Genomic DNA, 15,760 nt, shown 5'->3' on the forward strand with positions numbered 1-15,760 from the left:
GTTCTTAGACGTACACAGTGGACTAGGCCGTTTGGGTTTCCTCTGGACTGACCACGCACGATTAGAGAGCGACAGGACTCAGTCCATTGCCTGTGTTGTTCCCAGACATGTGCGTTTCCCACCGGCAGAGTGCCAGCAAATCCCACAGGAGCGTCGTCTGCTTCGACATACCCAGTGTGTCCCCGTGCAAAGCCTACAGTATGTGACAGTGCCTCAAGGCTGCCAAGACTCCCTAGGCAAGTGCACACACTGGAAAGTGACACTGAAACTGACATCACATTACCCCGGTACCTCGGTGTGACGGCTAGTGAGAACCAAGCGAGAAGCAGGTGTGTGTGTGTGTGTGGGGGGGGGGGGGGGTGGATATCGCATACATACTGAGCCAAGCATGACATGACTGGGGAGGCTGTTCTTTAAATGAAAATGTAATTGCGTCTGACAGTGGATTATGAAATTAAATAATGTGCAATTTAGGGTCTGTACTAACGTCTGTACTAATGTGGTGTAGAGGGATAGAGGAGCAATTATAAAGCCCTGGGGGAACCCAGTCAAATAAGTATATACTGTAGGCGTAGGGTTTAAGTGGTTTAGGCCCAAACACTGCTGTGTGTGCGCTTTACATTTTTCTCCAAAGGAGATTGGGGTCTTTCCTGAAAAATTAATCGCAATACAGGGCAACCCCCAGAAATACACCTCCCTTCTAATGTACAACCAATTTACTTGTCCCCGATCTGCTGTAGTTTGATCGAGAACTTTCTTTCTTTTTTGTTAAGGTATAATATGTTACCAAAAATGCATGCACCTTCAAATCTTCATACTTTGCCCACGGAAAGAAAAATAACCCCAAATCATGTCCATTTCTTGTCGTTCTCAAATACAAATTGAAGTTCAGTTTCAGAATTTGTCCTGGTGTATTTTACAATAATAACAGTAAGGGTTGCAATAAAGTTTTCAGTATCTACTGTATATCGCAACAGTACATTTCATCTCACCAGGAAGACTACAGGAGGACAGCCAATCAGGGCTATTGCTGTAGACAGCTTGCGTTTGTTGCCGCCACTGTAGGTCCCTGCTGGCTTGCTGGAGTATTTGACCAGTCCCAGCTTCTGGATCCCCCACTCGGCCACCTGACGGGAAGAAACACAACACGGCGCACATCAGTGTTGTTTTTGGCAGGACATTTAGATTTTAGTTTTAGTCGTATAGTCTCTTGAATAGATTTTAATTTAGTCTTAGTCACATTTTAGTCACCTGCTGGAATGTTTTAGTGTTAGTCTAAGATTTAAGTCGACTAAGACTACAGTTGATTTAGTCGAACAAAATGTATTTTGGCGGGCCTTGATGCCGTCGTAATGACTGTTTTTACACTTGCTGAAAATAGCAGATCTACAAGCCCACAACGCGTCGCAGCGCAACGCGTTGTGCGCTTGTAGATCTGCTATTTTGAGCATGCAACCAAGTGTAAAATGACTTATGCTGGATCTCTTGTCCACTAGTCCCTTCCTAACATTTTAGTCTAGTTTTTATTTGTTGACGACATTGTCAGTATATTTAGTCATAGTTTTAATCATCATGGCTTAGTTCTTATTTAGTTTTTGTCAGTGAAAAAAGGTAGTCGACGAACATTTCTCGTCATAGTATTAGTCGACACTGGCGCACAATCGCACATGCATGCTGACCAACGGAGAGGTTGAGCACAATGCTGGCATTTAGATGTCAGAGGACAGGTGGGACAGCATCCCCACAGAATGATTGTATTCAGGCCCTGTGTAATGTCTGTCGAGGACACGCAAAGGCAGGTGTCGCAGACAAAAATAATGGATCTATAAATCCAATGTCAAACTGGGACCCCTCCATTGAGACCTTTAAATCCCACCTAAAGACCCACCTCTACACCCCGGTTGAGTTTCCATGGTCCATGTTTTGTGTTTTGTTTTGTATCTGTTTTGTATTCTTCTTATGTTTGCTGTTGTTCTCTGTGTTTAGCTACAGTGTATTTAGTTTTATTCTTCTGTACAGCACTTTGTAAACTCTGAGTTGTAAAATGTGCTTTATAAATAAAGTGGATTGGATTGGATTGGATTGTTCTGGGTCTCGCTGTGTCTCACTGTGTCTGTCAGTGTCCAGCAGGAACCTCTCCAAGGATATGAATAATCACATATTTAGCCAACACCAACAAAGAAAACGGTGGCCCTTTGGGTTCCTCACACACATTTTGTACATATTGCCATATTTGTTTACTGATAACTTGGAGAATTGGCACAAATTGGAGAACATCTGTGAACAGTATGGCTCAAAAAATGGCCACCGAAACGGCACATGGGCATGGATTGCATGCCAGGAGAGTCGCGCTATCGGCATGCATGCAACCGGGTTCCCTTAGAATAGATGCTATGAGATCAAAGCCCTGGCAGCAAGTCTGAGGCCTATGGTTGGCGCTGTGCACTTTCGCTTTTGATGTTTCTGTTACTGACCACAGCCTGGTGAATAAAGTAGAGCTTGTATGAATCAATCTTAATTTATGACTCTAATAGGCCCATATAATAAACAATACAGGTGACAACACAACAATAATTTAAATAACAAGAAACATAATATAATTTTTCTTTTGCAATTTTTTAAGTCATTAGTCATTCCACCAAATCATAAAACTGTACATCAGATTCCTGAGAAGAGCATCTAGAGTGGGTACACCATATAGGGCATTCATTAAAAAAAAAACGATGCATCGACTTCATTAACACAAGTCGAGTCAAATTAGGCGAAGTCTTAGTATTATTTTTGCTCTATGTGTGCGTGTGTGTACAGAATTCAAACTGTAGGATTGGATATTGGGTCCCACCACCCCGTCCGTCCGTCATAAAATGATGCATCGACTCAACTTCGACTTTACCGTCTGACAAGTCGACTGGTAAAAATGTCAACTCGTTAATGCCCTAGTACTGTACACCAACGTTTACATACAATTAGCTGGCACTTGTCCACTGCGGGGGCCTCAGCAGGATTCTGAGTGCATCATTATATGCAGAGCCGTAACCCAGTGGCACTACTCTCCCACCATATTATTAAATTCATATATGCCAATTTGTATGGCTTCTGCTGTTGAACTTATCTACGACTCTGAGACTCTTTAGTTGAAACATTGTGTGAAAAGGATATTGGTTTTTTTTTTGTTATTCATGATCACTTTTTATATTTATATTTTCACCATCTTTGCCCCTTCTGAAAACCCAATTAAGACAGCAAATCTATTTTGTTTTCATATACTTGCAACGATAAGGCACAGGTGGAATGATGAAGTATATTGGCCTTTAGCTAATCCAGTAACAGCTCTCTTCCTTCTCTATATCGCTTTCAACTTGATATATCAACGTTGGTAAATATCAATATTTTAATTGAGTTGATCACTATGTAATGATCCTTTATTATTACCAGTAATTTACTTTATTCATCTATGTTTTGTTTTCTTTGTCGTCGTCCCGTCCCCCCCCCAATTGTACATATGTGTTGTAATCTTGGCACCACTGAAAAAGAGGGTCTCAGCCCTCAGTGTGTTCTCCGAGAACTAAATAAAGGTTGAAATGAAATGAAATGGCAAATCTAATGTATAGAATCTATAGCCCAGAGTGAGTGAAGAACAGAAGGGAAGACATAGCGGTTACCATGGCAACCTCTTTCTCCGGCACCCCTCGTAACCTGGCGTAGAACTCCAGGTGTTCCTGCCCCGTGAGCAGGTCATTGATGGCGTCGAACTGGGGGCAGTATCCCATGTTCTGGTGGACTCTCTGCATCTCTGTCCGTATGCTGTGAGTTACAACAGAGGAAAGATATATACAAAACATTATGTCAAAGCTATGTTCAATTAGAAGCACTTCTTGCCAAAGTTCATAATTATTGGTGGGTTAAACAATTGATACAATCAACACATGCCAGGCAGAGCTTTGTGTCTCCATATTTCATCTGTACGTGTTTATTATATTATTTTATACTACATCGTATGACTGTCATGGAAAAGTAGAAAAAATAGCCGCTCTACCAGTGCACAACGCGTTACATTGCAACACCTATGGTACCACTCGCAACATCGCCATGACTTGCCGACACAAAAAAAAGTTGAGAAAACACTTTTCTCAACTTCATGCAAATGAGCAGCGATGACTACGTCGAAAAGAAAGCAATTCTCCTGAATGCTGCCTTCCTGCATGGCATGGAAAAGAGTGGCATTTGCATTTCTTTCACCAATTTATAAAATGCTACATTCGTGGTCTGGAGAGGGCAGCTGTTTTACAGACGGGTAAAAGGGCAGGGGCTGAAGCCCCCTTTCATGTCTATTATGTGCACGTCCCTGGTTCAGCACCACCGCCGATGGACAGCGACAGGACAGGCCATGCATGCTGTGACCCAGCAGCACCATACTAATGTCCTTGTGTTGTACACTCGGGGAGAAAACACTCATAGCAGCAGAGCAGCATACTGAGCCTCTGTAGCTGCTCATTCTGCTGGGCTTTTTGCCACTGAACTTGCTCCGGCTCGCTGAGGGCAGTATTACAAGAGGAAGGTAGAGGAAAGACATATCATGTGCGGGAGGTGTGGAAAGGTTTTGAGAACATAGCCTGGATATATATATATATATATATATATATATATATACAGTATATATATAGTATAGTCAACATGCAATGTACTTTGACAGCTAGTAAAATGGTGGACTAACAAACTTTTGTGTTTGTGAAATTAATCAATATTGAGCGACCTATTTCTCATTTAAAACCAGGGACTCTTTTTGGTTGTACTAAATAGGTGAGATACAGTGCCATCAATCGTCAGCACTGCACTTCCTAAAAAGTACGTTAGGCCCGCTACGCCCACAAGCCGGCTGCCAAGCCACAGCTCAATAATAAGTCTTGGCGACACAACACAGTGACTTGGGGACACGCACTGACAAAGTCGCTGCTGCTAGTGTCAGCGCAGGGTCAGGATGCAGAAAGAGTAGTAGGAGACTGCCATTTAAAAAAGACTCTTGTGAGAATGACAGTAATTGCTGCATGAATCAGCTGAGTTGTCAGGTGATGTAGTAAGTTGCTCAGTTGAGCCATGAGCCGAGTATCTGTCATAGATTTCTGTAACTACCGTAGGAGTTTCACTACATGGCCTGGCGCTGAACTAACACAATGCTCAATCTTTGGAGACAATAACTACCTGTCAGTGGGGAGTGTTGGCTGGAAGGAGGAGTAGGACTAAGGCCCTATACGTCCTCTCTGGGGGGGGGGGCACTACCCGTCAGTGGGGAGTGTTGGCTGGGAGGAGGAGTAGGACTAAGGCCCTATACGTCCTCTCTGGGGGGGGGGGATTAAAAAACTTCAGTGCACTGTGCCTACACATGTTGCGACCGGGTAACTACCTGTCAGTGGGGAGTGTTCTTTCCTGGTTATGCTTAACTTGTGTTTTTATTTGAACATAAATAAGGCTGTGCTGTGTAGCAGATAAAACAACTTATCTGTGAAAACAGCTAGAGCAACAGTCATACCGCTAGATAATGGAACAGAATGCTTCCACCCTCTTGTTAAAGAAAACAATCCTATCATTCCGTGTGAGAATCTTCTCAAGCCCATAGTTCCTTATACACTCACTCGATAATATAATGCCCCTCATGTTCTAATTTGATGCTAATGTACAGCATAGGAGGATTAAAACAATTGTTTGCTTGTGCCTTGTTTTGCCTGTTGTCATTAGAACTGTGTCCAGCTGTTAACACAAGCTTTGCTTTGTTGCACGCAACACGTCAGTCATGTCAGCTTAACTCTGATAGGTAAAAAAAAAACATTGATAGATGAAACAGAGATCGCGACTACTACTGTATGTTAGTAGGAGGTAGCCTATGCAGCCTAGTGAGCCTACGTATGCATGGCACAATGTCTGCTTCTTTTCAAGCCGTCATAATTAAGGATGAAAAGTGTGAAGTGAAAACAAAATCATAACACAGAGATGCCTTTCCTTCTGTCCAATCCTCCTCCTAATCATTCCCCTGTTCTTTGTACACCACCAAGTATAAGCTGAAAACATTAGAGTGGGTGTATACTCTCGTCTGTTTTTCTAGCGTCTCCGTCTTTCTTTCCCCTAAAGGTGTCAAGAGATTTTTCCTTTGATCTCTGCTGGCCATATTAATCAAAATTAGCAGCACCATGTTAGGCATTGCTCTGCTCAGCTCCATCTCTTTGTTGAACACAAAGCCCAATTAACAGTGGTGCGACTCACAGCATTACTACGGAAAACCAACAGCAACGCGCCATGAACATGCGCCAATGGCTACTTGTGTTTCATACTGATGCATGGCTAAAATGTTTTTTTCATCCCTAAAAATTAAGTAACACAGTTGTGAAAAAGATGGTCCCTCTCAGAAATGTGGAATTTCCGAGATATATCCTGGTTAAGAAAAACTAAGAATGATCCCCAGAAGAAGAAGAAAAGGACAGAATCAGAATACACTGACATGAGGTACAAGAGTTGCTGAGAAAGCAAGTGAGACCAAAATATATAAATAAATGAATAAAATTCCCTCGGCTCTATCCTCATGTGAGCAGCCATCTTGGGTGGCTAATTATGATGGCTGGTTTGCTGGGCTAGGGGAAGTTAGTGCCTCACCTGTATCCATTTAGGAAGGCCTCGCCACCGGAGACCGGGATGTCTCCTGTCAGCATCTTGAAGGTGGTGGTTTTCCCAGCCCCATTGATTCCAAGCAAGCCAAAACACTAGAGGAGACCACAGGGAATCCTCATTAGGAACACACAGAAGACCATGAGTCTCCCACTGCAAACACAAGGGTTTCCTATAGGAACACAGTGATTATAGCAAAGGGTTCTTGGTGCTTTGTTACACATAATGGCACTTTTAATTGGTCTGCAAGTCTTTTTTTTAAACACAATTACAATGCAAGCATTTAGCAGACTTCTTGGAGCTGAATGATAATCAGCGTGCTGTGCTGTGGTTCCTCTCTCTACATCGTCTTGGGCTGTAATATCATTTACACCAGCGGTCGTCGTCCCCCCCCCCCCCCCCCAGGGGTCCTTGAGGGGTTTCCAGGTGGTCCTCGGTTTAATTTAACCATAAGGCTAGAACTGAGAACATGAGAATGACTATGTCCGGTTTGACTCTCTCCACTGATATCTCAGCTACTGTACAGTAGACCGTTGTAGAGTTCTGTACTAAATCTAATCGGACGCATATCAATTTGGTGTTCCTCGACATGTACATGTTTGAGAAAGCACCGATTTAAACGGTACACTGTTATGTGAGCTATAACTATTGTACACAAGGAAACCTCTATGCGCGCGCGCACACACACACACACACACACACACACACACACACACACACACACACACACACACACACACACACACACACACACACACACACACACACACCAAGTCACAGCAGAAATGACTTCCTCCTCCCTTGTCTTCGCTTGATTTATCCACTTCCTCCTGGAGGGCACTCTGTATAGGAAGTGGCCTCCACGGAGGCCGGTGGTCGGGTGGCCTGCCCGCGGAAGCTCTGGCTCCCGAATAATATAAATATTTGATTTGGGTCATTCATTGATCCGTACCTACCGGTTGGTGACCTGGGCTTGTGAATGCACAGCAGAGGATCAAGCTGCACGTAAATAATGCATGAAAATGCAGTGTGTGTGTGTGTGTGTGTGTGTGTGTGTGTGTGATCAGCAGGGTCCTGCGAATCACATTATTCCACTGGCATTTACACTGGGCTTTTGGTTGAACAGGGGAGGGCAGGATATGGTCGGGGAGCTCCGCAAAGCGTGTGCATGTGGGTGACTCAGAGCATGTTTGAATGGAAAGATGCCTGCATGGGGTACGGCTATGGAAGCCATGCTGTATGGATGTGTGATGATGAGACATGATAGGGACACATTCATTCATTCACAATGATAGAGGACATTATCACATTCAGTTAACCCATTCTGACCTGAGATCAGATTCATATACGAGGTTTCCACTGGACACACACTGGTCTGATTAACCCATTCTGACCTGAGATCAGATTCTAAAAATGTCAGTCGTTCTTCGATTTAAAAAAAATAGCAGACCTACAAGCTCGTAGCGCGCCACTCGGTGGCGCGCTATGAGCTTGTAGATCTGCTATTTTTCAATAGCTAAAGCATAACATGATGCTAACACCAAAATGGGTTCCCGTTCAGAATGGGTTAAAGCCCACCAGACTCAATCTTTCCATCTGGTTCCCCACCACTCAGGTCCCTCATTGCTTGCACCACACCACAGAACAGATCCCTGAAACACTGTCACACATCTTGAATGGCTGTTATGCATACAAAGGAATGTACATAGCATGCCATGATAGAGTAGTGGAACTCATAGCAAAGGACATATCAAAATATCATGCATCTTCAGTGAAAATGTACAAACATTCCAGGGTCATTCCATCCATGTTCCAACTCTGTGATAACCCAGATACCTTTACATCTCTGACAGCTAATACACCAGATATTGTCGTGGTTGATGAAGAGTCCAGAGAAGTGTATTAGAGACAGCCTGCACCTTTGACCACAGCCTAGAGGAAGCATTTATAACCAAGGTCATAAAATACCAACCACTCCTACATAACATCTCAGAGCTGGGCTATAGGTGCAGACTATTTGTCTTTATATTTGGCAGCATATGGCATACGCACTGACTGTGTGTGTGTGTGTGTGTGTGTGTGTGTGTGTGTGTGCGTGTAAGTTTTCGCCATTTTGCATTTTCTACTAAACACATTTTTTAATACTACGTAAATCGTTACACATTGTCCCTGTAATCAAGATGTACTGATATGAAGACATTGCTCTTTTCCATTTGCATGATTTTCAAATGCTAGAGTGGATAATACAACTGTGTGGTATTTATTGGCACAGGCCAGTATAACAGTGTGTGCGCGCGTGGTAATTTCCGGAGGTTTTCAGCTCACCTCTGCTGCCGGTACGCCCACACATATCCTGTCCACAGCAGGGGTCTTCTTTCCAGGATACACCTACATGGAGCAGAGCATGAGACTAATCAACGAGCCTGTTGGCCACAAATGATAAGAGAGAGAGAGAGAGCCAGGGAAAGAGAAAGAGAGGCATTTGGGTGCACACAGTCTGCAAAGATAGCAGAGGGGATGAGATGGCCGTGAGAATGGAGTGATATAGTCCACCGCAGCAGGAACGAGGTGAGAGGTAGAGGGAGCAGGTGGCGAAAGAGAGAGAGAGAGAGAGAATGTAAGGGAGAGGAAGGATAGTTAATCTGGGAGGCATACTTTGTAAGAGAAAGGCAGATGGGAAGGAATTATGGGAGATACGCGGGCAGGAGGGGAAAAGAGTAATGGCCGTGTTTATATTTCACTTGAATTAATTGGTGATTGCAGTGTGACAATGTTATTTGCCTGCGACGATTGTCTATTCATGTACCAACATTCTCAATCACTGTATGTGAAAAATATTTTATTATTATTTTAGTGTTTCTCGACACTTTGTGCAGGACCTACTGGATGTTGCCGTTGAAAGCCTGTGACATACAGAAAACTAGACTAAAGCCCATCACACACCGTCTGCGACCGTCTGCGGCGCGACACGTTGCCGCGTGGCGGCGCCTGGAAAATAGAACTGGTTCTATTGGCGCGTCGCACTGCGCCGCGCGGTGGACACAGCCGGTGTGTGATGGGCTGGAGTCACCTCAGGATTGCTTCCTGCCTGTCATACTAGTTCACAGCAATTGTTCAGACCCGTGAACATTCCCACCTCAGAACATGACACTTCTTGACAAAGCTTGGCCTTTCTTTCTTTCTGCATGGGCCTTCTGCTCCTGGTGATGGAAGGTCAGCTTTATTCATTTGCAATGAAGACACCTTCTTGGCACTAGAACTAGATGGATGGAACTAGTCCAAGCAGGGTTGAGGAGCCCACTTTATAGCAAAGTAAATTGAGCATCAAACTCTTTGATGATGTGGGCAAGAATAATTTAGCAAATAGCCCATCTACAAGCTTGTAGATAGGCTATTTGCAGCATACAACCAAGCATTATATGACATTTCTTTTAGTTCTACTGGATCTCTTCTCCACTATTCCCTCCCTAACATTTTGTCTAGTTTTTATTTGTTGACGAATTGTCAGTATATTTACTCTTAGATTTAGTCCTCAACTCATCATAGCAGTTTTTATTTTCATTTTGTCAGTGAAAAAAGGTTGTGGACAACACACAGCCTATATGCCCCATCTGATGTCATTCTTCTCGGGTTTCTCAGAGGAGCAGGAAGAAAGGCCAAGCTCGCAGGCAGTCAAGAAATGTGAACCTCTGTTCAACCCAAATGTTCACAAGATTGTCAATTAGCCTGAACCCTTACTGTGACTGTGACAGACTGTGACGGGTATCCCAATGAGCTGAACATGTCTTGAGAGCGAACAGGTGAGAATTATCAGCGTGGTCAAATTGTTAAAACTCGCAGGCAGTGACGTACAGTAGCATTGAGTATTCTTGAGTATTGGCTACTGAGTATACCGTACGTACATCAGCACTATTGACGAGCGTCATTATAAATGTGGTGAAATCAAAAGAACAATATTCATCTTTGAAATGCAGAGGAGTATAGTAGGCACTAGTCAAGTAAATGTACTTTGCTACTACCCACCACTGGGCTTTATAGTGTGTATATATTTCTATATACTGTCGATATTCAATTCAAATTACACAGTGTTATAAGCAGATTATAATGCATTAGTTAGTTGCTACTAATTAATAAACCCATTTATTAACCCGAGGACGATTCAAAAAAATGTCTTGGCAAAACTATGGCATACCTCGCATAATACCCGCTTTGGAGGACGATTAAAGACCATTGCAAAGTGGTTTCATCACAGAGCAAGACATGGTCCTTGTCGCTGCATGGATGTGAGCGTTTTTATATAATTGTTGCACTCAAACAATGTGATGCAAAAAGAAAGGATAGACGGATGAATCACAGGCCTTTCAACAGTTGAACTAGCTCTAAAGTCACTCACATGTATGCATGAAGCTCACAAATGACTAATACAAAAGGGTACAAATCTGATTAGGCTACTTCAGTTCAAAAGCTTATTCCCGTTTTACGTAGCTGTAAAATAAAAGGTAAATATATCAAAAAGGTAAAAATGTACTGTCAATGACGAAGTAATGTCTCATTCTCAAGAACAGATTCTGAGCTACACTGCTGAATTTGTCGGCAGGGGGACTCAGAACGTGTATAGTATACATTGTTCCTGGAAGAGGAGGGCCTAAGGCGGAGCAAACGGGCAACATCCTGCTATTCACATTCTGTTTGGCACCGCCCCAGAGGCCTTTTTCCCCCCGTTCTTTTTTGCCGGATGGGTTGCCAGATTGATGAGGAAGTGAATGAGGGTGTTTGGTCACGGTACGTTCTCTGTGCATTACTCAAATTATGGATTATCAAATGTACAGTACCTTCGCGTCCAGAGAACGGACTAGCTATAGTCACACCAAAAGACTAAATTGCACAGTTTAGCAGTAGCAGTATTACAACAGTGTCTAACACTTCAAATGCTCTGCATTGCTTGGAGACCAATTGCACTGACCAGAGCAGTAGGAGGCCGCACAGTGGCCTGAAAGCCTATAGTTAATAATATATGCACTACAAAATGAGGGAAAAGATAAGAGCAAAGAGAAGTGTATGGAATATGTTCAAACGTAGGTATAAGGGTGGACGTAGAATATGCACATCGACAGGCAGGGTGCCTGGCTAAAGAAAAAATTATTCATCAAGTCATGACCTGATGAAGATCAAGTAGATCGAAACGTCAGAATTTTCAATAAAGAACGTCTTTCTTGTACCTGTGGTGTGCGGGCTCCATCCACTATCAAACGTAGGTATAAGCCATCTTATAAAATAGGTTGGTGAAAGCTGTTGGAGCTAAGGATCCAACCTTACAATGCCAAAGCAGCCTACGTACTTCGCTGAGTCATGAATTAAAGTCCATAGACTTGGCTGGGTACGGGGAAATTATAATTAGACTCTAAACAAACATTAAAAGTCCATAGACTTCACTGGCCTATGAAATATTTTGGAAAGCCCTGCGTTGGAAATACAATACAAAACACAGAAAGTTTAAATATACTGTAGAGATACAAGGTTTCTGCCCTATGGCATCGGAATGCTTTGATGACTGGTGTCAGGGAAAAAGGGTGTAGTTTTAAATCTTCACAGAGCATCATGGCATTTGTCACATTTCTTTGCCAGTATCAGAAACAGCAAAGGGAGACAGACCATTGCAAATGAGACTAAATGTAAATGTTGCATAGCAACCACCTTGCTTGTTCAGGCATTCTGGGATTATTTTCTTAATCATTGTTGAACTTTGCCAAGTTCCCTTCACATTTCAATAAGGAGGTGTAACAAAGCATTGGAATAGTGAAGTGACATTAGTTTACTCCCAATTTAAAATGTGTTAGCCGTTGTATTGAACTTCTCTCATTAAATACATTTAGCAATGCCACTTCAGGCCTGGAAATCAATGATATTATCCATTCATTACATGTGTAGCTAGCATGCCTAATGCATTTGCTAAAAGCAAAGCACAGAACCACCCTTCTCTCACTATGGCTTGGTGTGTTCAGGACATAACACTTTGAATGTGTACTATACACTATTTGTATTAACTATGTGATAATGTAGTAAAGGTCCATTATCCAAAAGTCAATTAATGGATAATTTCCTTGTGGACTGTAAGGCAAGGCAAGTTTATTTCTATAATACAGACAGACAAACAGAACAACAGATACTGTAGATCGATATACCTTGAACAATCTATCCCAAAATAAAATGGAAAAATACAAATAGAGTGAAGAAGATTTTCTTCACCCTCCTCCCCCGTAATAAAAATAAGTCTGTATTAAAAGACAGTGGCAAACATTATTGACTTTAGCTTTAGAACTTAGAGTTGAAGCAGACCTGCAGTATTCTGGGAGTTTGTTCCAGATATGTGGTGAATAAAAACAGTTTCTCCACGACTCTAGGTTCAGAAAGCACGCCTATCCCAGACGACCTGAGCAGTCTGGATGATTCAACAGAACACTGCAATAATGGCTGTCGTGATAAGTGGGGTGACATTTAATCCGACGAGACAGCTGAGTGTGACGCTGTACTAACCAACCATGCAAACAATACAGTCCTGCTGCTGGAGATCACACATTACACGGCCGGGCGTCGAGACTCCCGGAGAAGCAGAGTGCTCGCTGAATGGGAAGAGCATGACAACATTGTAGAGATCCAATTCCCATTGGAGTCAGCCGTGCTTAAAAATATATGCACTCGTGTGACTTTATGGTGCTTTGAATAAAAGCATCCACACAACTCAGTTGTATAAAGAATATTGTCTAAGAGAAAGTGATCAAGGCTGGACGAAAAATGAATGTGATGAAACTGGCCCTTAAAATGTTACTTTTGTACTGTACGGTGACTCTAAAGCATCCGGATCATACAGTACTGTACATACTAGACTCCGAGGCACTTTTCAAATAAAAAGTGCGTGGCCACCTGCCTCCGGTCTCCACTTTATGTTTTCACTTTTCAGTGAGTGGCGAGATTTTGTTTCCCCCGTCTACTGTCCTGAGCGCAGCCTCTCAAAAGAGAAGACTATCAAAATGTTGGTCAGTCCACATGGTTGGGGGTAGTGCCCATTATGGTCAAACTGTGTTTTTGATATGATATACCGGTAGTACTTTATTGTCGGTTTGCACTGACATTTGTTTTGCAACCCCGCGGCCTTGTATGCAACAGATATACACACATTTGACATAACACAGGACAAACAAAGAAAATACAGTTATAAACATAAGGGCAGAGAGCAATGTCCACAGCTCAGTCTAGTCCTGGCCAAAATCCTGATAAAGCCTCAGAGTCGACTGATGGACAAAAGACCTCTTCAGTCTGACCTTTTGTACTCAGATGGTCTGAATAAACAATGAAAAAAAGGTCCGTCCCGTTTCAAAAGCAATTCAGAATTTCATCCCGGTTCAATACAGGTTGACCAATCATTGTTGAGCTGCCCAGGAATGAGGTTAAAGGGATATTTCACCTTAAAAAAAAAGGTCTTATGTGAACTTGTTTCACAATTGTTTACAATTTCGTTGTACACGTTGCAATGACAAATAAAGATCTATCTATCTAACACCCCGGACAGTTTTTACTTGATTCAGTAATGAGATATTTGATATTCATTTTAGCTGCACCGCCCCCTTCCTATACAAACCCATAACTTCAAACTCTATTTTAACCACGATAGATTCATCAAAAACACCCAACCTTTTTTCTGGTGACGGATATTGTCCTTCTAATACGTGAGGGGGCCATGCTTTTTCATTTACAGTTTTCATTTATTTTTAATAATTCTTTGGACAAGAACATCCTCTAGGAGGAAGCCGGAGGAGACTAAAACATCAATAATTAATGAGGGCTCTATTTTCATCACTGCAGTTACCCGCAACGCTGCCCGCAAGTCAGCCGCTACCCGGAAATGACGTGTATAGGCGCTTGCTCTGTTCCTAAACGCTTTCCCAAATAATTGCTATTTTGGTCACACACATTTGGGAAGGCGCATAGATGAGTTTAAAAGCACCCGTCAGGCCATGCTCATATATTCTGGACTAATTCTGAAATACTGGCAGGATATCCACTCCACCTTGGAGACCATTCTGTGTTTTAAGATACCTCTGACTTTTTATTGCTGGGAAATATCCCTGAAGAGTTTCTAATACGTGATAAATATTTAATCAATAGCAAAAAGTAAGAAAGCGATCACACGACGCTGGTACCAACAGGATCCACCAACGAAAGAACAATGGATGGACATTACTGAGGAACTGTATGTTATGGAAAAACTAACATTCATACTTGTTAGTAGTTAGGGAAAAGTGGGATCTCTTCTTTCAGCCTAGCGATAATATATGAGGATTTCAATGAATGTATCTTGTAATATGAATGCAGCAGCCTTTTTTATTTTTTCGTATTGTCTTTTTTTGTCTGTCTTTTCATCAATAAAAATTAAATGAAAAAAAAAAAGCACCTGTAAACCGTAATGCAAAATTAGTTTGGTATAGAGAAGCGAGAGCGAATGGAGTGGTCTGTGGAGTCAGGCTGCTGCTTCATTTCTTCCTATTCTCCTACTTATCTCTTTGTAATTTTCCTATAATCAGCAGAAGTGAGTGCCTGTCACTTCCTTGTGTCCATTGTGTTTATATAATTGTCTAGTCAAAGAAGTTATTTGGCTTGTGCCAGGCATTGTGCGCGATTCCATTTGCTCGTTCAGTTTCATCAACCCATAGCGCAGCAAATGGGGTCTAATCCGATTTCCCAAACTGTCCCTTTTGCATAGCGTTTCGTACAGACACGCACGATCTATAAACCAAATGAAAGCTTGAATTTCGTAGATGTCTATTGAAACATTTAAAATGAGCGAGATCTACTGTAAGCGAAAAGATGAGTGTTGGCTCTCAACCACTTATAAACATCAGAGGAAATCAAAGGACTTGCACCATCTTTCAAATGGTGCCATTAGCTCTACATGCAATCTGACAGACAGTGAGATGCCACTCATCACTCACAGGTTGTCTAAATACAAACAGCTGTCAGAGTTGTTTCATAAAACTTTGCTCTGTCAACTTAGTGAGCGACTGGAAGGTCAAGCTGACAGTGTTGGGCTTTTCAAACACTAACAGGCGGA

At 42.4% G+C, this 15,760-nt stretch overlaps 1 protein-coding gene across 1 annotated transcript in view; it reads right to left on the reverse strand.

Moving 5' to 3' along the window:
• LOC308335948 (phospholipid-transporting ATPase ABCA1) overlaps positions 1-15,760 on the reverse strand; it is a gene marked incomplete at both ends in the record, with an annotated part of 174,589 nt that overhangs the window by 21,034 nt on the left and 137,795 nt on the right. Inside the window, 4 exon segments of the mRNA XM_080793173.1 lie at positions 993-1,127; positions 3,663-3,804; positions 6,643-6,749; positions 8,980-9,042. Of these exon segments, the coding sequence (XP_080649299.1) occupies positions 993-1,127; positions 3,663-3,804; positions 6,643-6,749; positions 8,980-9,042 (447 nt within the window).

Source organism: Protomyctophum bolini (assembly GCF_963924005.1).
Source record: "Protomyctophum bolini genome assembly, chromosome: 20".
In the NCBI taxonomy this organism is placed as follows: Eukaryota; Metazoa; Chordata; class Actinopteri; order Myctophiformes; family Myctophidae; genus Protomyctophum; species Protomyctophum bolini.